The 23,807-nt window shown below is 42.5% G+C and overlaps 1 protein-coding gene across 8 annotated transcripts in view; it reads left to right on the top strand.

The window, feature by feature from the left end:
• The window catches only part of rai14 (retinoic acid induced 14), a 281,933-nt gene that overhangs the window by 177,739 nt on the left and 80,387 nt on the right, over positions 1–23,807 (top strand). For 7 of the 8 annotated variants that reach the window (XM_072573347.1, XM_072573357.1, XM_072573348.1 and 4 more), the window contains 5 exons: positions 9,523–9,611; positions 12,911–12,975; positions 13,924–14,010; positions 15,196–15,253; positions 23,060–23,130. In XM_072573347.1, the coding sequence (XP_072429448.1) occupies positions 9,523–9,611; positions 12,911–12,975; positions 13,924–14,010; positions 15,196–15,253; positions 23,060–23,130 (370 nt within the window). The remainder of the gene's footprint in view (positions 1–9,522; positions 9,612–12,910; positions 12,976–13,923; positions 14,011–15,195; positions 15,254–23,059; positions 23,131–23,807) is intronic. The other variant, XM_072573340.1, reaches the window with a different exon arrangement.

The following is a 23,807-nucleotide window of genomic DNA, read 5'->3' as shown; positions in this document are numbered from 1 at the left end:
TTAGCCTTGCAACTATGCTTTCCTTCATTGGTCAGAGCATTTAGCAGAGGAATTGGGAGGTCATGTTGTGGCTGTACAGGACATTGTTTAGGTCACTGTTGGAATATTGCGTGCAATTCTGGTCGCCTTCCTATCAGAAGGTTGTTATGAAACTTGAAAGTGTTCAGAAAAAAATTATAAGGATGTTGCTAGGGTTGGAGGATTTGAGCTATAGGGAGAGGCTGGATAGGCTGGGGCTGTTTTCCTTGGAGCATCGGAGGCTGAGGGGGGAGCCTTATGGATGTTTATAAAATCATGAGGGGCATGCATAGGGTAAATGTACAAAGTATTTTCCCTGTGGTGGGGGAGTCCAGAACCAGAGGGCATAGGTTTAGGGTGAGAGGGGAAGAGACTTGAGGGGCAACTTTATCATGCAGAGGGTGATGTGTGTGTGTGTGGAATGAGCTGTCAGAGGTAGTGGTGGAGGCTGGTACAATTAGAACATTTAAAAGGTAATGGATGGGTATATGAATAGGAACAGTTTAGAGGGATATGGGCCAAGTGCTGGCAAATGGGACTAGATTAGGTTAGGATATCTGGTCGGCATGGACAAGTTGGACCGAAGAGAGTCTGTTTCCATGCTGTGCATCTCTATGACTCGATAGTTATTTTATTGATGTCTAAATTTTCTCTCTTCTCTTGTAATTCTAAAAAAAAACTTGTCAAACTTATAAACATGCCATTACAAAATATTGCTTCAATGTGGTGCACTCCTATATTTGAAGAATGCAAAATCACACCTAGACTTTTTTTTTGAACATTTTCTAATTAGTCATTTCCAGAATTCCTTTTCTGGAAGCCATGCAACTGAATATTTTGAAGCTTAAAGAGAAAATCCCATGGCACGCTAGTGGTAGAGAATATTTTACATATTTTGATGAGGTCTTGATAGCTACCACCTTTGACTGTAAACCTTAAAAGGAGAGAGAGTGAAGTTATCAAATCTTGTTGGAAGTGCTGTCCAGTTTTACAGATAAAACAGTTGCAAGCAGGCCTTTGCCCCCACCCTGCCTCCCTCAACCCAAAATGGGAGAATGATCCACTCATTGAGTCGATCATCCACTCATTTGACATCATCCACCTTTCCCTCACCCCCACAGGCATCCTGCCTGTTGTAGTTTCTCCAAATGACTGCAGATTCACCACTTAATAAGAACATAAGAAATAGACTCATAGTGATGTATAACACAGAAACAGACCCTTCAGTCCAACTCGTCCATGCTGACCAGATATCCCAATAGGAGCAGGAGTAGGCCATCTGGCTCGATGAGCCTACTCTGCCATTCACTCAGATCATGGCTGGTTTTTACTTGGACTCAATGCCACTTACTCAACCGGTCAGTATAACCCTTAATACCTTCACTGTTCAAAAATGTATTTATTTTTACCTTAAAATCATTCAATGAGGTAGCCTCAATTGCTTCACCAACCCTCTGTCCACCCTCAGACTGAATGAAGATGTTGACTAATTGCACAGCAATCAGCTTCGCCATTCAGAGGCTGTTTCTTTTTGATTAAGGAGCCCATCTGCAGCAAAGTGAGAAAGAACCACCCTCTAGAGGAGTAGCTCATTGCAAAACCTTCCATTTGTATTTATCTGGATTTGAAGCATGGATTAGAGGCCGAAAGGAGCCCTTCAGCAGGCTATATACTGGCAGGTCGGCTGTCTGTCGGACAAGCCTCGTGCTGCTGAGAAATAGGGAAGAACGAGAAGAATATCACACCATACCCTGTAGCAGTATTACACCATGACCATACCGTGCAGTAATAATACACCATGGCCAAAGCGTGCAGCAGTATTACACCATGGCCATACAGTGAAGCAGTATTACACCATGGCCATACTGTGTAGTAATAATACACCATGGCCATACCGTGTAGCAGTATTACACCTTGGCCATACCCTGTAGCAGTATTACACCATGGCCATACCCTGTAGCAGTATTCCACCCTGGCCATACCCTGCAGCAGTATTACACCATGGCCATACCCTGTAGCAGTATTCCACCCTGGCCATACCCTGCAGCAGTATTACACCATGGCCATACCCTGTAGCAGTATTACACCATGGCTGTACCCTGTAGCAGTATTACACCATGGCCATACCGTGTAGCAGTATTACACCATGGCCATACCCTGTAGCAGTATTACACCATGGCTGTACCCTGTAGCTATATTACACCATGGCCATACCGTATAGAAGTATTACACCATGGCCATACCGTGTAGAAGTATTACACCGTGCTGTACCGTGTAGCAGTATGACACCATGGCCATACTCTGTAGCAGCATTACATCATGGCCACACCCTGTAGCAGTACTACACCGTGGCCATACCCTGTAGCAGTATTACACAGTGGCCACACCCTGTCGCAGTATGACACCATGGCTGTACCCTGTAGCAGTATTACACTGTGGCCATACCCTGTAGCAGTATTATACCATGCCATACCGTGTAGCAGTATTCCACCGTGGCCATACCCTGTAGCAGTATTACACCGTGGCATACCCTGTTACAGTATTACACCATGACCTTACCCTGTAGCAGTATTACACTGTGGCCATACCCTGTAGCAATGTCACACCGTGGATGTACCCTGTAGCAGTATTACACCGTAGCCATACCGTATAGCAGTATTACACCATAGCCATATCCAGTAGCTGTCTGATACCATGGCCATACCCTGTAGCAGGATTACACCGTGGCCATACCATGCAACAGTATTACACCATGGCCATACCGTGTAGCAGTATTACACCATGGCCATACCGTGTAGCAGTGTTACACCATGACCATACCCTATAGCACTATTACACCATGACCATACACTGTAGCAGTATTACACCATGGCTGTACCCTGTGGCAGTATTACACTGTGGCCATACCCTGTAGCCGTATTACACCGTGCCATACCCTGTAGCAGTATTACACCGTGGTCATACCCTGTAGCAGTATTACACTATGTCCATACCCTGTATCAGGATTACACCTTGGCCATACCCTGTAGCAGTATTACAACGTGCTGTACCTTGTAGCAGTATTACACCATGGCCATACCCTGTAGCAGTATTATACCGTGGCCATACCGTGGAGAAGTATGACACCATGGCCATACACTGTAGCAGTATTACACCATGCCATACCCTGTAGCAGTATTACACCGTGGCCATACCGTGGAGAAGTATTACTCCATGGCCATACCCTGTAGCAGTATTACTCCATGGCCATACCCTGTAGCAGTATTACACCATGGCCATACCCTGTAGCAGTATTACATCATGGCCATACCGTGTAGAAGTATTACACCGTGGCCATACCCTGTAGCAGTATTACAACATGCCGTACCCTGTAGCAGTATTACACTATGGCCATACGCTGTAGCAGTATTACACCGTGGCCAAACCGTGGAGAAGTATTACACCATGGCCATACACTGTAGCAGTATTACACCATGCCATACCCTGAAGCAGTATTACACCATGGCCATACCGTGTAGAAGTATTACACCGTGCTATACCCTGTAGCAGTATTACACCATGGCCATACCCTGTAGCAGTATTACACCGTGGCCATACCGTGGAGAAGTATTACACCATGGCCATACACTGTAGCAGTATTACACCATGGCCATACACTGTAGCAGTATTACACCATGGCCATACACTGTAGCAGTATTACAACATGCCGTACCCTGTAGCAGTATTACACTATGGCCATACGCTGTAGCAGTATTACACCATGGCCATACCGTGTAGAGGTATTACACCGTGGCCATACCCTGTAGCAGTATTACACCATGGCCATACCGTGTAGAAGTATTACACCATGGTCATACACTGTAGCAGTATTACACCATGGCCATATCGTGTAGAAGTATTACACCATGGCCATACCGTGTAGAAGTATTACACCGTGCTATACCCTGTAGCAGTATTACACCATGGCCATACCCTGTAGCAGTATTACACCGTGGCCATACCGTGGAGAAGTATTACACCATGGCCATACACTGTAGCAGTATTACACCATGCCATACCCTGAAGCAGTATTACACCATGGCCATACTGTGTAGAAGTATTACACCGTGCCATACCCTGAAGCAGTATTACACCATGGCCATACCGTGTAGAGGTATTACACCGTGGCCATACCCTGTAGCAGTATTACACCATGGCCATACCGTGTAGAAGTATTACACCATGGTCATACACTGTAGCAGTATTACACCATGGCCATACCCTGTAGCAGTATTACACCATGGCCATACCGTGTAGAAGTATTACACCGTGCTATACCCTGTAGCAGTATTACACCATGGTCATACCGTGTAGAAGTATTACACCGTGGCCATACCTTGTAGCAGTATTACACCATGGCCATACCCTGTAGCAGTATTACATCATGGCCATACCGTGTAGAAGTATTACACCGTGGCCATACCCTGTAGCAGTATTACAACATGCCGTACCCTGTAGCAGTATTACACTATGGCCATACGCTGTAGCAGTATTACACCATGGCCATACCGTGTAGAAGTATTACACAGTGCCATACCGTGTAGCAGTATTACAACATGCCGTACCCTGTAGCAGTATTACATCATGGCCATACCGTGTAGCAGTATTACACCATGGCCATACACTGTAGCAGTATTACACCATAGCCATACCCTCTAGCAGGATTACACTGTGGCCATACCCTGTAGCAGTATTACACCGTGTCATACCGTGTAGCAGTATTACACCATGGCCATACCCTGTAGCACTATTACACCATGGCCATACCCTGTAGCAGTATTACACTGTGACCTTACCCTGTCGCAGTATTACACTGTAGCCATACCCTGTAGCAGGATTACACCGAGCCATACCCTGTAGCAGTATTACACTGTGGCCATACTGTGTAGAAGTATTACACCCTGCCATACCGTGTAGCAGTATTACACCATGGCCATAACGTGAAGCAGTATTACACTGTGGCCATACTCTGTAGCAGTATTACACTGTGGCCATACCCTGTAAAAGTATTACACCGTGCCATACCGTGCAGCAGTATTCCACCGTGACCTTACCCTGTCGCAGTATTACACTGTGGCCATACCCTGTAGCAGTATTACACCGTGACCTTACCCTGTCGCAGTATTACACTGTGGCCATACTCTGTAGCAATGTTACACCATGGACATACCCTGTCGCAGTATTACACCATGGCCATACCCTGTAGCAGTATTACACAGTGGGCATACCGTATAGCAGTATTACACCTTGACCATACCCTGTAGCAGTATTACGCCATGGCCATACCCTGTAGCACTATTGCACCGTGACCATACCCTGTAGCACTATTGCACCGTGACCATTCCCTGTACCAGTATTACACCATGGCCATACCGTGTTGCAGTATTAGACCGTGGTCATACCGTGTAGCAGTATTACACCGTGACTATACCTTGTAGCAGTATTACACCGTGGCCATACCCTGTAGCAGTATTACACCGTGGCCATACCCTGTAGCAGTATTACACCGTGGGCATACCGTGTAGCAGTATTACACCGTGGCCATACCCTGTAGCAGTATTACACCGTGGCCATACCCTGTAGCAGTATTACACCGTGGGCATACCATGTAGCAGTATTACACCATGGCCATACCGTGTAGCAGTATTACACCGTGGCCATACCCTGTAGCAGTATTACACCGTGGCCATACCCTGTAGCAGTATTACACCGTGGCCGTTCCGTGTTGCAGTATTTCACCATGGCCATACCGTGTTCCAGGATTACACCATGGCCATACCCTGTAGCAGTATTACACCGTGGCCATACCCTGTAGCAGTATTACACCGTGGCCATACCCTGTAGCAGTATTACACCGTGGCCATACCCTGTAGCAGTATTACACCGTGGGCATACCCTGTAGCAGTATTACACCGTGGCCGTTCCGTGTTGCAGTATTTCACCATGGCCATACCGTGTTCCAGGATTACACCATGGCCATACCCTGTAGCAGTATTACACCGTGGGCATACCCTGTAGCAGTATTACACCGTGGGCATACCCTGTAGCAGTATTACACCGTGGCCATACCCTGTAGCAGTATTACACCGTGGCCATACCCTGTAGCAGTATTACACCGTGGGCATACCATGTAGCAGTATTACACCATGGCCATACCGTGTAGCAGTATTACACCGTGGCCATACCCTGTAGCAGTATTACACCGTGGCCATACCCTGTAGCAGTATTACACCGTAGCCGTTCCGTGTTGCAGTATTTCACCATGGCCATACCGTGTTCCAGGATTACACCATGGCCATACCCTGTTGCTGTTTTACACTGTGAACATTTCCTGTAGGAGTATTACAAATTTAACCATACCCTGTAGCCGTATTACACTGTGGCCATACCCTTTAGCTGTATTACACTGTAACCATACCTTGTAGCATTATTACACCGTAACCATCGCCTGTCGTGGTATTTCACCCTGGCCATACCCTGTCGCAGTATTTCACCATGGCCATACCCTGTCGCAGTATTTCACCGTGGCCATACCTTGTAGCAGTACTACACCACGGCCATAGCATGTACCACTATTTCTCCGTGGCCGTACCATCTTGCAGTATTTCACCACGGCTGTTTCCTGTAGCAGTATTTCACTGTGGTCATACTGTGTGGCAGTGACCAAAAAACCTTACCAGAGACTTTCAGCCATGATTCTGAGGGAACGATGGCAGAGAGTTGAAAGTGACCAATTCATTTAACAACTTTACAAAGGAAAGGTGCTGTGACAGTTTTTTTTAGGAATAAAATTTCAAAGTAGTTTTTCTGAGCAAGGGATTAATAGACAGTTTTAAGAAGGAGATGTCACATGAGGGTAACGAAGGCAACTATATGATGTAAGGTAGCAAGGGAGTTAGAAGTAAATACAAATGGTCAGCAGTTTAATGGGAATGAAAGTTCTCATGGTCCCATGGTGAGATGAGATTAGTTGAATGCATCCTTCCCTGTCGGCAAAGACTAAACAGGCTGTATTTTTTTGAAGGATAATTAAGGTGCTGGTATGTCAGCATGGATAGAGGATTGGCTGTCAGGCAAGAAATAAAATCAGAATAAAGGGATCAGCTTCAGGTTGGCAAACCTTAATTAGTGGATTGCCATTGGAATTGAAACTGAGGCTCAATTATTTCTCGATCTATGTGAGTTAACTCGGTCTATATTGATAAATTAGATGGAGGCACCAATTGCATTGCATCCAAATTTGCTGAAGACACAAAGATGGGTTGGAAATAAAGTTGTGTGGATGTTGCAAAGAGTTTAACAAGGGATATAATTAGGTTAAATGACTTGATAAATACTTATCAAATGGAAAATGTGACAAAATCTGAGATTATCCACTGACAGGGAGATTAAAAAATTATTATTTTCATTAGTGAGAGATTGCAAGCTGAGACATCTCTATGTCTTCATAAGGTAGCATGCAGGTACAGAAAGGAATGAGGTGGCAAAAGGAATGTTAGCCTGTTGTGCAAGGTGATAGGAGTGACGAGGAACATAAAAGTAGGGAAGTCTTGTTGAAGCTATGGATTATATGGCATTGGTGAGAACGTGTGCAGTTTTGACCTCCCTTTCACAAGCACAATTATGGTTGCACTTAAAACAATTCAGAAAGGATTGTTAGACTGATATCTGGGGATAAAGGGGTTGTCATGAAGTTGTGGAGTGATTGAGCAGTTTGCCTATACTTGTTGGAGTACTAGAGTGTATGTTTAAAAACAAAAGATTACCCATTTAATACTGAGGTGAGAAATTTCTTCACAGAGTATTTCATATTTTGGAATATCCTTCCTAGTAATTGGTGGAAGCTAGAATCAAGGATTACAAGAGGCAGGCAAAGAAATGGAGTTAAGGTAACAATTACGAGCCTGATATTATGGAATTGGAGAAAGTGAGGACTGCAGAGGCTGGAGATCAGAGTCAAAACGTGTGGTGCTGGAAAAGCACAGCTGGATAGGCAGCATCCGAGGAGCCAGAGAGTCAAAGTTTCGAGCATAAGCTCTTCATCAGGCTGTGCTTTTCCAGCATCACACTTTTTGTCTCTGATATTATGGAATTGCAGAGCAAGGCTTGAGCCAAATGGTCTACATCTGTGTCTATTTTTCAGTGAACCTATGATTATATTTTGATTGCACAGACAGTGTTTCCACTTGTGAGGTAGACTAAAACTGGAGGCAGTGATATGAAGTAGTCACCAAGAATTCAAATGGGAAATTCCAAACACATTTCTGTATCCACACTGTGGTGAGAATATGATTACTCACTGTCACAAGTGGGGTAGTGAATTGAGCATGTCAGTGAGATGAGAATGAAAATTTGAGCGAGTTTGGTGAAGGATGAGAAGAGCAAAGAGTAGAAAATAAGTGCCTTTCTTATCTGAATGGTCTGGTTCGGTGTATTTGGTATACTTTGCAAGTTTGAGTGAATTTTGGATTAGTGAACTTAGAGAATGATGGATTTGATGATAGAGAAGTCAGTAATCTCAACACGGGGCAGGGAAGAAGAGGTTAAAGATTATATGCCTTAAGAGAAAGAACTAAGGGTTATTTTTGAATCACATGTTAGAGTTTTGACAATGGAGTGCAGAATTTGATACTGCTTAATACTATCCAGCCAGACCAAGCAATGGATGTCTAAACCAGTTCTATGCCTAATAAATATAAGTTACCACCCTTCAACTTAAAGCGATGAAGAAGAGAGCCATATCAGAGCAGTGATCAGGTTGAGCAAGGGTAAGGGTTTTACTTCAATAAATAGTATCAAAGATGGAGGTGAAGGAAGATTGCAGATGATTGAGGCAAAAGGAGAACCAATGGATCAATAGTTGGGAGTTTGAGTGTACAGTTGTAGGTGATAAAGGGGTACAGTTTATTTCTGGATGTTGTGGGATGAGATGCAATGCATTGCTCAGAAACAAGGCTTCATTGAGCAACACCACAAAAAAAAGTTTGAGAAGTTCAATCACTCAAACTTTAAACTAAGTAAATATCTCAGGATAAAATGCGACACAGGTTTTATTTTGAAGTTTAAATAAAACTAAAATTAAAATTCTTGTCATCTTTTTATTGTTAACAGAGCCTAATTGGCCAAAATTTGGTGTTGGGGAGAGGTGTAAGAAATTGTCTACATTATTGAGATAATGGTGAACCTATAACAAATACTGATTCAAGAGGGTTCCAAAAGGAAAGGATTAACCCATTTTGTGTCTTTATATATCAGAATAAATCTGAGTCTTTGCCTATTATCCAAACCCTTTATTTCAGTCCCTACTGCTGTGTTTATAAAGCAAAGAATCAAATCACTCAAGATATTAACTTATGATTAAATTTCACCTTCCAGAATTGTGCTTTAGGTGTTGGAAAACCCTCAAAGGTAAATGTTAAAATGCTGATGTATCGATTTCATTGGTAATCTGCTTTTCTTTTTCAGTTTTCACCTGGCTGCCTCAAAGGGACAGCTGGAATGCTTGGGAATGATGCTTTCTCATGGTGTTGATCTAACCATACCTGATGGCTCAGGTAAGCAATTCACTACTGAAAATATGCATATGTTACAATAAATTACAGTATTTTGTTATAAAGTTGTTAGATTACATTTGATTTTTGAAACATTAAGAACTTTAAGACTTAGTGGCAGAGATTTCCTCAGTGTATGTACATCTCTTTCACTAAGCCATTCACCATTCAAATCTCTCCAACTTGCTTTCCACTTGGCTCACAACACTTCAAGAGTCCTGATGAATGTTGCTTCAGTTCTTCTCTCTATCCTATAATCTATGATGTTATGCATGATTGAGCATTCTCCATTGTCTTTACTGCACAGGGCTGGCTTTGCTTGGCTCCACTCTAGCCAACGCAATTCCAGAAATAATTCTTTTTCAAGCTACTACTGAGTTACCCATAGTTCTACGTTGCTATGGAAAATAGTGAATGTAATTACTTTTTTCAAAAAAGGAGGGAGACAGAAACCTTCAGGCAAGTTAACTATTTGTTCTGAGGAAAATGTTAGAAGCCATTATTATAGAAGTTATGACATGAACATGCCAGTGTTTAACTGGGGTGGACAAAGTCAGAAGTCACATGACACCAGGTTATAGTCCAGCAGATTTATTTGAAATCGTAAGCTTTTGGAGCAATGCTCCTTTGTCAGGTGAAGTCTTGCTGAAGACACTACACCTGATGAAGGAGCAGTGCTCTGAAAGCTTGTGATTTCAAACAAACTTGTTGGAGAATAATCTGGTGTTGTGTGACTTCTTTTATAGCAGTTACAGCACTCAATATATTCAAGGTAATTAGGTAGAGTCAATGTGGTTTTGTGAAAGGGAAATAATGTTTAACCAGTTTGTTGGAGCCCTTTGAAGAAGTAATGTGCTGTGGATGAAGGGGAACCAGAAACCATTTGATAAGTTGCCACATCAAAGGTTATTGTGAGAGCTATGAACTATGGTATGGGTTGGGGGAACATGGATTGGAGATTGGCTAGCTAACAGGAAGTAGCATAGGCCATACCTAGGACAGTTCCTACTTGGCAAGATTTAAGTAGTGTACCACAGGATTCAGGAGAAAGTGAGGACTGCAGATGTTGGAAGATCAGAGTCGAGAGTGTGGTGCTGGAAAAGCACAGCAGGTCAGGCAGCATCCGAGGAGCAGGAGAATTGATGTTTTGGACATAAGCCCTTCATTAGGGCTTATGCCCACGGATACTGTCTGACTTGCTGTGCTTTTCCAGCACCACACTCACAGCTGCCACAGGATTCAATCCAGGGACCTTAACATTTTTACAATTTGTATAAATGAAGAAACCAAAGTATGATCACAAAACTTGCAGATTATATCAAGATAGGTTGGAATGTAAGTTGTGAATAGGATATAAGGAGATGATAAAAGGGTGTGGATAAGTTACGTGATTGGGCCAAGATCTGGCAAATGAAATAAAATGTAAAATTGTCCCTTTTGGTAGGAAGATTTAAAAGAAGCACATTGTCTAAGTAGTGAGAGATTGCAGTGCTCAGATGCAAAAGGGATCCAAATATTCTATTTCATGAATTCCAACAGTTTCCTGCAGGTCCAACAAGTCCTTAGGAAAGTTAGTAGAATGTTATCATTTATTGAGAGGGGAATTAAATACAAAAATAAGGAGATTATGCAGCAGCCAAACATGACATTGGTGAGACCATATCTGTATGGTATTGGTGGCCTTAATGAAAAACAATGTAAGTGTTTTGAAGAAGTTTTACTAGACAAATACCTGGAATAGATGGGTTGCCTTATGAGAAAAGGATGTACACACTTTCCTTGTATCTGAAGGCATTCAGAAGAGGAAGAGGTGACTTGATTGAAATTTATAAAATCCTAAGGAGTCTTAACACAGGGTGCATCCGGAGAGGATACTTTGTTTTTTGAAAGATTCTGGAACTAGGAGTTACTGTTTTCAAATAATAAGGGGGTCACACATTTATGGAGAGCTGAAGATCTTTTCACAGACATTTGAGAATCTTTGGGATTCTCTTTCTCAAAACATAATGAAAACAGAGTCTTTCGATATTCATAAGGCAGAGGTAGAAAGATTTTTGTTCAGCAAGGTTGTCATGAGCATGCAGGAAAACCGAATAATCAATCAGCCAAACTTTAATTGAATGGTGGAGTAGACCCAAGAGGTCTAATTGCCTATTCATGCTCCTAATTGGAATGTCATTCCAGAGATGCACTTTTTGACTGTCATCTTCTTTTTCACCTAAACTCTGCACCAAAGTGTCGTTATTCACTGATTCTGCTGAATATACCTAGATCTGTCACTTTTGTTTGAATATTCATGTGACTAAATTATCAGTTACATGTTCTTGAAGTATCAGTCAGTGCCCTTGATGTCAAAATCCATGCCTGACTACAAGTTAGATTCTCTCAAATTTCATTTGATTTCATATTCAATAAATACCGAAACAATTAGGTCCTGTTTTAGTGTTCTTCTATTCCAATAGTAACCTTTTTAGAAAGCTTCTTAGATTTAGATTTTCTGTTGGGTTCTGCTGGTGGGGTGGCACAAATCAGTACCTTGCTATTGGTGCTTATTAACAAAATTAATTCCACATATGTATGAAGAAAAAATGGAAGGAGCATGAGTATGCTTGTTTTAATATAACCATTCTGCATACCCAGGGATAGATCAGTCTGCTCGTAGGAACTTGGAAGGATCCCTTCAAGAATACCTTGTCTTATGGTCGGGCACCAATTGGTTTCCACTTGGTACCATTTCCCAAGAAGATGACTGAGGTTAAGGGAATATAGATGCTGCTGCATATTTCCATAATTTCCAGGCACTGTTGTATTCTATCAATGTTATTGGATTATTTATTTCCAAAATGTACATAATTGTGTGTCAGCAAAAATAAGTCTCAATCAAAGTTTCATTTAGAACATTGTAAAGAAATCTCCAAATACTGTAACAAAATTAGTCCTGGGGTCCTGGGCTGGACCCGCTATGAAGCTGAAGATAACTTCTTTCTTCTGTGTTGGTCCTTAGGACTCCAATATTTTTACTGGCGTTCTTACTGGGCAGTTGGCAAATCAGAGAAAATAAATGAAATTAATGTTACATTCTGGGTTTATGTTTCTCACCTGCCTGTACAGTCTATTTCTAGCTGTAACTTTATAACCAAAATCTAGTATTATAGCTACAAAGGACATGCCAAACTGTAAAATCTCACTCTGCTTATAAAACCGAGGAGCTAATATTTAAATGGCACTTTTGTATTCTAAGGTTTAAAAAGTATTGATGATTATAAGAACGTTAACCTTTTCTCTCCCTCCTTGAATCTTAGGGTACAATGCTTTGCATCTTGCTTCAAAAAATAGTCATCAAGAATGTGTGAGAAAGATCCTTCAGGTAGGCGTGCCATGTGTTTTTGCTTTGTGTGATTCATGATTTAAATAATAGCTACTCGAAGGGTGTAGATTGTGACTTGTCCAATGGAACAGTGGTACAAAATGTAATGTTTTACTGAATGGGAGCTGGATTATGTGTAAAAGATTATGTCTTTTTTTAAAAGGAGCATGTTTTAAAACTCCAGACAAAAAATTTGTAATAATATCCTGTTCATTTTGGCAGTTAATAAATCTGTTTTAATATTAAATTCCAATTAGCCAAGACATTTCAAATCGAGTAAGACTTTACAATTTTCCAGTATTTGTCACACTCAAAATCTTCCAGTCACTCTACTGATGCTTGATAGCTTCATTGTGTGAAACACTTGCAAATGTATTTGCTTGCAAAGCATGTTCTTAGACACATTCTTGCTCAAGTGCATTCTCGTCATTGATATTAGAATCATAGAGTCGTTTTTGTCATTGATATTTGTGAAGGAGAATCTTAAACCATATATCTGTATATTTCCTTATTCTCCCTTCCTCTTACTCCTTTTTTTTGTTCTCACCTTTTCAGTTGCTGCCTTCCTTCCCCAGTTAGGTGGCTATTTTTGACTGGTGCAGACTTGATGGGCCAAAGGGCCTCCTTCTGTGCTGTGGACCTGGCTGCATGATTTCTCGACTGTCAGCATGGTTTCATGTCCTTCCCCTACAATTCTTCTCTCTTCCTAATCCGTCATCTCTTTTTGTGTTCCATTTTAATGCTGCTTAGTGTTCCTGCTCGTTTCCCATTACTCCTCTTCTCGATTATTGTCACTCTCCTTTTCTTTCAAAACTGATCTTTTGTTCTTTAGGTTTTTTTCATACTTTATTCATTCTTGTATATGGCTCACTCATCAGTCCTATTTGATTTTTAACTCTTTGCTTTTCTTCACTTTTTCTCCCTTCTGACCCATTCCTTTCTATTAAGGCAAGCATGTTGGATGAGTCTGGAAGAAAAGAAGACCAACGAGGATGGAGACAGGGCTTAGCATCTGTGATTTTAAGCAGAAAAGCCGTAATTGGAATCAAAATTTATTATCTGTTTAAAAATGCACTCTGCCAGAAGTATAATTGATTTGTTTGATTAATGTGCCTCTTCCACTACATTCTAAACATGGAAACTAGCAACTAGTGGAAAGTGATAAGTATCAATATTTTATGCAAAGGAAACAGAAACAGATGAAAAGAACTAAAATTGTCTCTTTTAGAAGTGTTAACATCTATTCTGACACTGGATTACAAATGGAGAATATTTATGAGTGAATCCAACTCTTATTGGTTTTAAGCTGGGTTGAAGTCCTGTACACTGCTCTAACTTGTGTAGTGTGTGATTTACACTGATTCCTGTACAGCTGCTCTTTAAACCCAAAAAGCAGAGAGACTTTCATCGATAGAGAAACAAAAAGTGCCTGCCTGGGATTTTATTACAGCTGGAAGTTCTGAGCTTCAATTGTAAATGGAATACAGGGTAGTGAATGACTAAATCCAGCATTCAGTAAGGTTGAATCTGGCCTGATTTTGACAGTTCAAGAATTTTTAGGGGAAACCGGTTTGACTTCACCATGGATGTGTAGTGTGAAGGCATTAGACAGACCGGGTACATAGGAACGTCCGTATCTTTCATCTAAAAGGAACATGGTTATTTTCTTTGTTATGCTACTTAGTGTCTCTTTATTGCAACACTGGAGCTGAAAGTCCAATCTTCTTCATTTTGAAGCTACTAAATATTAAGACTGATGCCATAACATTTGACTTTTTAATTTGAAATTGAGGACTTAAAATGATCAAAATTGAAAACCTCGTTTAGCTTTCATATGTGCAGAAATAGAATTATATAATTCTATAATATTATATAATTATATAAAAGGTTAAGTTTTATACTTTCAGAAGTAATAATTATGTCATCATTCAAAACTCATTGGTAACTTTATTAATTTAAATTGCAATTAACTTGCTGTTTAAAGCATAATAACCTCGAGAAATCAAATATTTCAGCAAATTAACCATTTAATTTAGCGCTTTACCCTCTCTGCTGTGTTATATTCAAATTATTTTATGCATCCTGAAGGATGTAATGTTAGATTAACAAAACTGAAGTGTCTCTCAATTAACATTGTATCTGTTTTGGATTCACTAACTTAAGTTCCAGAATAAAATGTTTCAACAAAGTTTTGTAAATGTGCTGTTTGTTTCTCACTAGTACAAATGTCCTGTGGAATGCATTGACAGCAATGGGAAGACAGCCTTGCACCATGCAGGTAAGAATATTACCATGGTTTAAATACATTGATAATTTCATGTCCAAGGAGCTAAATTTTAGATGGTAAAAACTCTGATCTATGTGTATATCTATGAGGTTTCACCACTGCCCTGTGTAGTTGGTACATAATTTCCTTACTTTTGTAATTAACTCGCCTTACAATAACTGAAAACATTCTATTAGCTTTCCTAAAGACTTGCTGCACCTGCTTACTAGCTTTTGGTGATTCATGTACTGTGACAGCCAGATCAATTTTTCTACTTTTCGCTTTTATCTCCTGGAACTTTGCCAACTCACTTGGTGTACCTATATCCTTTTGTAGTCTGCTTCTGTCCTTTTCACTGCTTTTTTAAAAAAAATCTATCTTGTATATTCTGGATGTTTAGCCACCATATAATTGATTTCTTGATTTTGTATAAATTGTGAAAGATTGAAGCCCCAGCACTGATCCCTGTGGCACACAATATCTTGCCAACTAGAAAATGACACAATCATGCTACAATTACCTGTTAGCTAACCAATCTTCTATCCATGCTAATATATTATCCCATATACAAAGGAGCCTCGATTATGCGAATACCCATTATCTGAAAATTGAATTATCCGAAGGAGATCTCGTGGTCTCAATGGAAACATTACATCAAAGACGTGTTTCCAACAGTGATCGCGTCTTTTGTTACAGTGATCAAACAAACATTGTCTCCAAATGACTGACATCCTCACTTCCCCCCCCCCCCCCCCCCCCCCCCCCCCAGCCCTCTCTTACCCCCACACTTTCCATGGAGTTCTACAGAGGGGTATACCCCAATCGCCTCCCTGCTTCCCAGGAATAAGCTCTCCAACATTGTCCTGTGCAGGGCAAAGGTGGAACCTGTCAAAAAAAGTTGCTATTTGGAGACTTACAGCTGTAGCACAGTCTTGTTTTGGTGTACAGTCCGGATGCCCCGAAGAGGGGCTGTGTTGGGGTTGGGGGCTCGCGCGCTTTGTGCTGGGGGGCAGTGGGCGGGTTTGGCCAGTGTTGGGGGACGGAGTTGGACCGTGTTGGGGGCAGGGTTGGACAGTGTTGCGGGGGAGGGGTTGGCCTGCGTTGGGGGACAGGGTTGTTTATGTTGGGGGGCAGGCGGGTGGAGTTGGCCCGTGTTGGGTGGTGTTGGCCTGTGTTGGGGGGCGCAGGGTTGGCCCATGTTGGGGGATGGTTGGCCTGTGTTTGGGGTTGGGGGTCGGGGTTGGACTGGTTTTGGGGGGGGGGGGGGGGGGTGGTGCGGGGTTGGTGGCAGGGTGTTGCGCGCTGTGCACTGCTGCAGTCTCCTGAATGGGGAGCAGACTTTAAAAACACCGAGCTCCAGAAGAAAGGCATTTAATCGATTTTCCAAATAATCAATTACCCGAACGAAATAGTGCCCTCCCATCTCGTTCAGATAATAGAGGTTCCACTGTACTTATTTCCCACAATTACCTTATGAAATATCTTCTGGAAATCTAAGTGCAACTTGTTCACTGAAGTCCCTTTATCCACAGCACATTACTTCTTTAAAGAGCTCAGCTAAATTGGTTAAACAGGATTTCCCTTTCTCAAAGCCTCCTAACCACACATTGTTGATGAGGAAGAGTTGCTGATTGTTATGCCATTGAATAACGAGGGGTGATAGTTAAATTCTCTGGTTGGAGATGGTTCCTGCTACCACTTTTGTAGTATGCATGTTAGCTTACATTCTACTCACCTTAACCCTAAACTTTCTCACAGGTCATTCAAACACTATTCCCTATGGCCTAACTCTTCCAATCCGACCCCACTCCCAGCTCCACACCCACACCAGATCCCAGCTCCCGGCCCTGCCGAGTTTTCACCATCCCTCCAGACCTCCCACTCACTGAGGACGAACGATCAGTCCTCAGCAAAGGACTCACCTTCATCCCCCTCCGTCCACGCATCAATGAATTTAATACACGACGTGACATCGAACAATTCTTCCGTCGCCTCCGCCTCCGAGCTTACTTTCACAATCAGGACTCCCGCCCACCTTCCGAGGACCCCTTCGCCCACCTCCAACACACTGCATCCACCTGGACACCCCGCGCTGGCCTATTACCTGCCCTCGACCTCTTCATTTCCAACTGCCACCGGGACATTAACCGCCTCAACCTGTCGTCCCCCCTCCCCCACTCCAACCTCTCACCCTCACAACGCGCAGCCCTCCAATCCCTCTGCTCCAATCCCAACCTCACCATCAAGCCAGCGGATAAAGGGAGCGCAGTGGTAGTCTGGCGCACTGACCTCTACACCGCTGAAGCCAAACGCCAACTCGAGGACACCTCTTCCTACTGCTCCCTCGACCATGACCCCACCCCCCATCACCAAACCATCATCTCCCAGACCATACAGAACCTCATCACCTCAGGAGATCTCCCACCCACAGCTTCCAACCTCATAGTCCGGGAACCCCGCACTGCCCGGTTCTACCTCCTTCCCAAGATCCACAAGCCTGACCACCCCGGCCGACCCATTGTCTCAGCATGCTCCTGCCCCACTGAACTCATCTCTACCTACCTTGACACTGTCCTATCCCCCCTAGTCCAGGAACTCCCCACATACGTTCGAGACACCACCCACGCCCTCCACCTCCTCCAAGACTTCCGTTTCCCTGGCCCCCAACGCCTTATCTTCACCATGGATATCCAATCCCTCTACACCTCCATTCGCCATGACCAGGGCCTCCAAGCCCTCCGTTTTTTCCTCTCCAGACGTCCCCAACAGTACCCTTCCACTGACACTCTCATTCGTTTGGCCGAACTGGACCTCACCCTTAACAATTTCTCCTTTGAATCCTCCCACTTCCTCCAGACCAAAGGCGTAGCCATGGGCACACGTATGGGCCCCAGCTATGCCTGTCTCTTTGTTGGCTATGTAGAACAGTTGATCTTCCGTAATTACACCAGCACCACTCCGCACCTCTTCCTCCGCTACACTGATGACTGCATTGGCGCCACCTCGTGCTCCCGTGAGGAGGTTGAGCAATTCATCAACTTCACCAACACATTCCACCCTGACCTTAAATTTACCTGGACCATCTCTGACACTTCGCTCCCCTTCCTGGACCTCTCCATCTCCATTAGTGACGACCGTCTTGACACTGACATTTTTTACAAACCCACCGACTCCCATAGCTACCTGGATTACACCTCTTCCCACCCTATCTCTTGCAAAAATGCCATCCCGTATTCCCAATTTCTCCGCCTCTGCCGTATCTGCTCCCAGGAGGACAAGTTCCACCATAGGACACACCAGATGGCCTCCTTCTTTAGAGACCGCAATTTCCCTTCCCACGTGGTTAAAGATGCCCTCCAACGCATCTCGTCCACATCCCGCACCTCCGCCCTCAGACCCCACCCCTCCAACTGTAACAAGGACAGAACGCCCCTGGTGCTCACCTTCCACCCTACAAACCTTCGCATCAACCAAATCATCCACCGACATTTCCGCCACCTCCAAAAAGACCCCACCACCAGGGATATATTTCCCTCCCCACCCCTTTCCGCCTTCCGCAAAGACCGTTCCCTCTGTGACTACCTGGTCAGGTCCACACCCACCTATGACCCACCCTCCCATTCTGGCACTTTCCCCTGCCACCGCAGGAACTGTAAAACCTGTGCTCACACCTCCTCCCTCACCTCTATCCAAGGCCCTAAAGGAGCCTTCCACATCCATCAAAGTTTCACCTCCACATCCACCAATATCATTTATTGTATCCGTTGCTCCCGATGTGGTCTCCTCTACATTGGGGAGACTGGGCGCCTCCTAGCAGAGCGCTTTAGGGAACATCTCCGAGACACCCGCACCAATCAACCAAACCGCCCCGTGGCCCAACATTTCAACTCCCCCTCCCACTCTGCCGAGGACATGGAGGTCCTGGGCCTCCTTCACCGCCGCTCCCTCACCACCCAACGCCTGGAGGAAGAACGCCTCATCTTCCGCCTCGGAACACTTCAACCCCAGGGCATCAATGTGGACTTCAACAGCTTCCTCATTTCCCCTTCCCCCACCTCATCCTAGTTTCAAACTTCCAGCTCAGTTACTGTCTCCTTGACTTGTCCGACCTGCCTATCTTCTTTTCTACCTATCCACTCCACCCTCTCCTCCTTGACCTATCACCTTCATCCCCTCCCCCACTCACCCATTGTACTCTATGCTACTCTCTCCCCACCCCCACCCTCCTCTAGCTTATCTCTCCATGCTTCAGGCTCACTGCCTTTATTCCTGATGAAGGGCTTTTGCCCGAAACGTTGATTTCGCTGCTCGTTGGATGCTGCCTGAACTACTGTGCTCTTCTAGCACCACTAATCCAGTATTTGATTTTCAGCATCTGCAGTCATTGTTTTTATCCTCTTCCAATCCCAGTTCACCAAGAGGTGAAGTTCGATGCTTTTCGGTCATAGGTCTATTTCAATCAAATGTATGCTACCAGCTGATTCCTTTTTGGATGTACTTTATACAGTTAACTTATTCAAAACATTTCCCCTTTAGTCATAGGTATTCAACATCCAGTTTACAGAATTAGATACTAATGCCTTGGGCTCATTCACCTTTACCCCTGGCTTAAGCACTGGCTCAATTTTAAAATGTGCATCCCTGTTTTCAGACCCTTCCATGGCTTCACTTCTCCATATCTCTGTCTCTTAAGCATCCCTGAATTTAATTGCTGCACCATTGCTGACAGTGCCTCAGAACAATATAACCCAGGAACAGGCCCTTCAGCCCACCATGTCTGCACGGACCATGATGCCATTCTAACCTAATCCCATCTGCCTGTACATGGTTCTTCCATAACCCTCTGTTCCCTGTCTGTTTATGTGTCTGTCTAAATGTCTCTTAAATGTTGCTTTCTTACCTGCTTCTACTACCTCCCTGCCAACACATTTTAGGCACCTACTACCTGTGTTTAAAAATAAAACACTTACCTCATACATCTACTTTAAACTTTTCCTCGCTCACACTAAATCTATGCTACTTAGTATTCAACATTTCCTTAGCTGCCTACATCCTAAACTCTTGAATTCTTCACCCTGCTTTCCTCCTTTAGGACACTCCCTAATACCTTCCTCTACAACCAAGTTTGTCAATCAATGGCTATAATGTCTGCCCGTTATTCAGTGTCAATGTCTTGTTTTATGAAGAACCTTGGATCTTTTTATCATGTTAAAGGTGTTGGACAAACAACACGTTTTGGTTGCACCTGCATTAGAAAGGTTAAATAGATAGGAATCGAGGAGTAAATGCAGCGGTTTCTTTGTAACTGTTCCTCTGGCCTTTTCTCACCAATCTGGAAAATTGCAAATATCCCTGATGCAATTGTTTCATTGGTGTTACCATGTGGCAATCTGATTTCACATTATACCTTCCCCCAGTTTTGAAGAGTTGCAGGCAGCTGTCGAGATACTTCTACACATGAGTGATGGAGCTGATTCATCTGCATCTCGTGAAATAACAAAAATTATTCAATCCCACGGTCTAGTGGTTATGAGCCTACAAAAACATATGTGCAGTTTCTGCCAGGACAATTAATTAAATCAAATTCAATAAATGTTTCCATTTGTGGATATGAGCTTAAAGTAAAATGTCCATGAAAGCTATCAGATTATACCAAAGACTCACTGGTGTCCTTCTTTCAGTCTGATTACACGTTGTTTCAGTGCATATGGGGAAAAACCATGAGTATGGTCCTGGTCTAAAGAATAATAGTTGCAAGTATGCAACATAATTGTAACTCATGACAAGACTGACAGGAGCTAACCCTGTGATAGAGCATAGTTTTTTTCTAATAACATTACAAATGGATTTATTTGTTTATAAAGTATCCTGGAAATTCTGTGACCTGCCTCAAGTTCATTCCCAATATCACAAGGGGTGTCCACAGTGCAATTAGGTTTATATAATCTGTTTAGTCTCACTTTAAATTCATAAAGATTCAGGTTAAAATAGACCAGCAGTCAAACTTTTAATTAAGCAGGCTAAAGTTTTAGTTTATTTTTGTTATTACTGTTTATCGGGGAAAGAGAGAGACATTTAAGAAGAAATTACAATTAACAATGTTAAAACAAGTCCAGCTGAGACAAAAGAATGGCTGTAAGATGGTTGTCCCTGTGGCATACCACTGGGCCTATTGCTTGAGTTCTTCGTTGCTAAAGCAAGAAATTAGCTTTTGAAATCAGATCTAGCAGCTGTGATAGCTTCAATCATTGGATAGTTAGTGTATCCTTGTAAATGTAGGTTCCTCAGCACAGATTTTGAAAAGGTGAGAAGATTCCTTATTCTTTACGAGTTTTGTGGGTTCAGCACTTTGTCCGACTTTCTTCAACACAATAGTATTTAGTTTTCTACATACCTCTTCCCTTTGATCAGAAAGACCTCCTGACGGGGTTTTCCTCAGAGCCTGCTTCTTGTTCTTCTGCCCCTTCAGATGGCTACGCAGCCACTTTTGTACAACTGTGACTTGTAAGTGTCTCTGTTCCAGCCTTTCCAAATGTAAGGAGTGATTTTCTAGGATGTAAGGCTGAATATCTCCATTGCCTTTTGGCTGAGACAAAAGGCTTTCCAAATCGTATAGTTATAAATTCAGAAGGCTCCAACTTTGATTTCTGCCTCACCAGACATCACTGATTGCACCTTAGAATGACATATTTGTGTAGTCTGGTGCTAGGTGCATTCTAAAAATCTCTGTTCTGTGATTTGAGCAGAAGCACAGTGCCTCAGGCATTGAAACATCCGATGGTAACAAACATGACCTATTGTGGCCTCCATTGTGGATAAGACTCATAATTTCCAATGTGCAGATTTTGAAAACAGAAAAATCCCTTTAACATGCTTTCCCTTGAAGGCCTGTGATTTCAGATGGCACGTCCGTGATCTGGACCGTGTTTTACATCTTTTCTCGGATGGGACTCCAGTTAATTAGGCTGACCCCAGAACAAAGATGTCTGAGGCCTCTTGATGTGCCCTCATTCTGTTTTAGTGCTTTTGCAAATTAGATTGAAAACTGATCTCTAAGTTATGCTGTTCTTTTTGTACCTATACATTAGAACACTGAAAATTCACTCAAACTTTTGTCAAAAATGCCTCTCTCATGGTGCTGCTGATTTACATGCACTCCCCTGAGAGTTGGTACCAGAAATGTTCTATATGATCAATTTGCAGTTTGTTGGTTTTTTGGGGGATGGGTGCAGTGATTTGTTGGAGTAAAGTTTCATTATGGGTGATCTCAGCAAAGGTACGAGATGTGTAAGTTGCAGACACACGTTTTTCCATACAATTTAGGGCAGTCCCATAGATGCAGACTGCAAAGAAGAATTGTAGGAGGATAGAGTGTGCTAAACCCACAGAGATAAGGAGTGCAGCAGTGACTGTTCTTGTGTATTTGTTGGTTATTATTGGTGTATTCCGATGTATTGTTCATCTATTTTATTCTAAAATTATCAGCAGCCAGGACTTTGAGCTGACAGTATTTACAGAACAATTCCATGCCACTGAGTAGTAGAGTTTCGCTGATAACTTTCTTGTAATCATGGTGGTTAGGCTGTTGTGAGAGGTTCAGAACTGAAGTTACAGATCATGTTCTTTCAACAAATGCAAGGTTTTCAGGCAATTGTTGAAAAAAGTTTGACTGAAATATGTATAATCTTATTCAAGAAAGCATTATCTCTGCTCTCCTATGTGTAGTATGAAATAAAAATGATTTTTTAAAATTATATTAAAACAAGTACAGCTTTTATAGAAGGGCATTATAATTACTCTCAATGCTTTAATTTCTAGCTGCAAGTGGTTCTATCTCCATTGTTCAACTGTTGTGTGAACACAAGTGCTCTATTAATGTCAAGGACACAGTGAGTATCCACACTGCAGCTTGTTGTATATATTTCATTAAATCTAACTGCCTGATCATTGAAGAATTTGATCTTATTAAGACTAATCTTTAAGTATATTAGCTATCTCAATTAAAATGTGCACATCTTGAATTACTTAGATTTTGGCCATGTTTCTGTGTTATGCTTGAAACTATCTGTTCATTTCTCAAGTCAATCAGCTTGTTTCCATGTCCAATTTCAGACTCTTCCTAACTTGTGACTTCCAAGTTAATAAGCAGTTTTATGGTTGCACAGCCAACCTACCTAACTTACTCTGACTGAGAATTAGCTTTACATTTCTTGAATACTTCAAAAAAATGTTTATTTCATCTGCCATTTCCTCATTTTCTATTATTAACTCCCACACTTTGCACAGTTTAATATTTTCTCTAACTTCTCTAGTTAACCATGGGTTGTGGGTCCTCCCTTTGAGCGATGTTATTGTCAGTAGGTATATATTTATTCAGAGTATGTCTAACAAAGTGTCTCTATGATCTACCCCCAGACTAGCTCAACTTTCATAGCCATGCAGTTGCCCTTATTTAAGTTTAAAATACTACTCTTGGACCTCCACTTTCCACTTTCAATCTAGATGTCAAATTCAATTGTTTTGTGATCATTGCAACCTAGACACACTGTTACTCTGAGTTAATGAC

The sequence above is a fragment of the Chiloscyllium punctatum genome, chromosome 1 (genome assembly GCF_047496795.1).
Source record: "Chiloscyllium punctatum isolate Juve2018m chromosome 1, sChiPun1.3, whole genome shotgun sequence".
Classification (NCBI taxonomy): Eukaryota; Metazoa; Chordata; class Chondrichthyes; order Orectolobiformes; family Hemiscylliidae; genus Chiloscyllium; species Chiloscyllium punctatum.
This window is presented reverse-complemented; position numbering and strand designations above follow the sequence as displayed.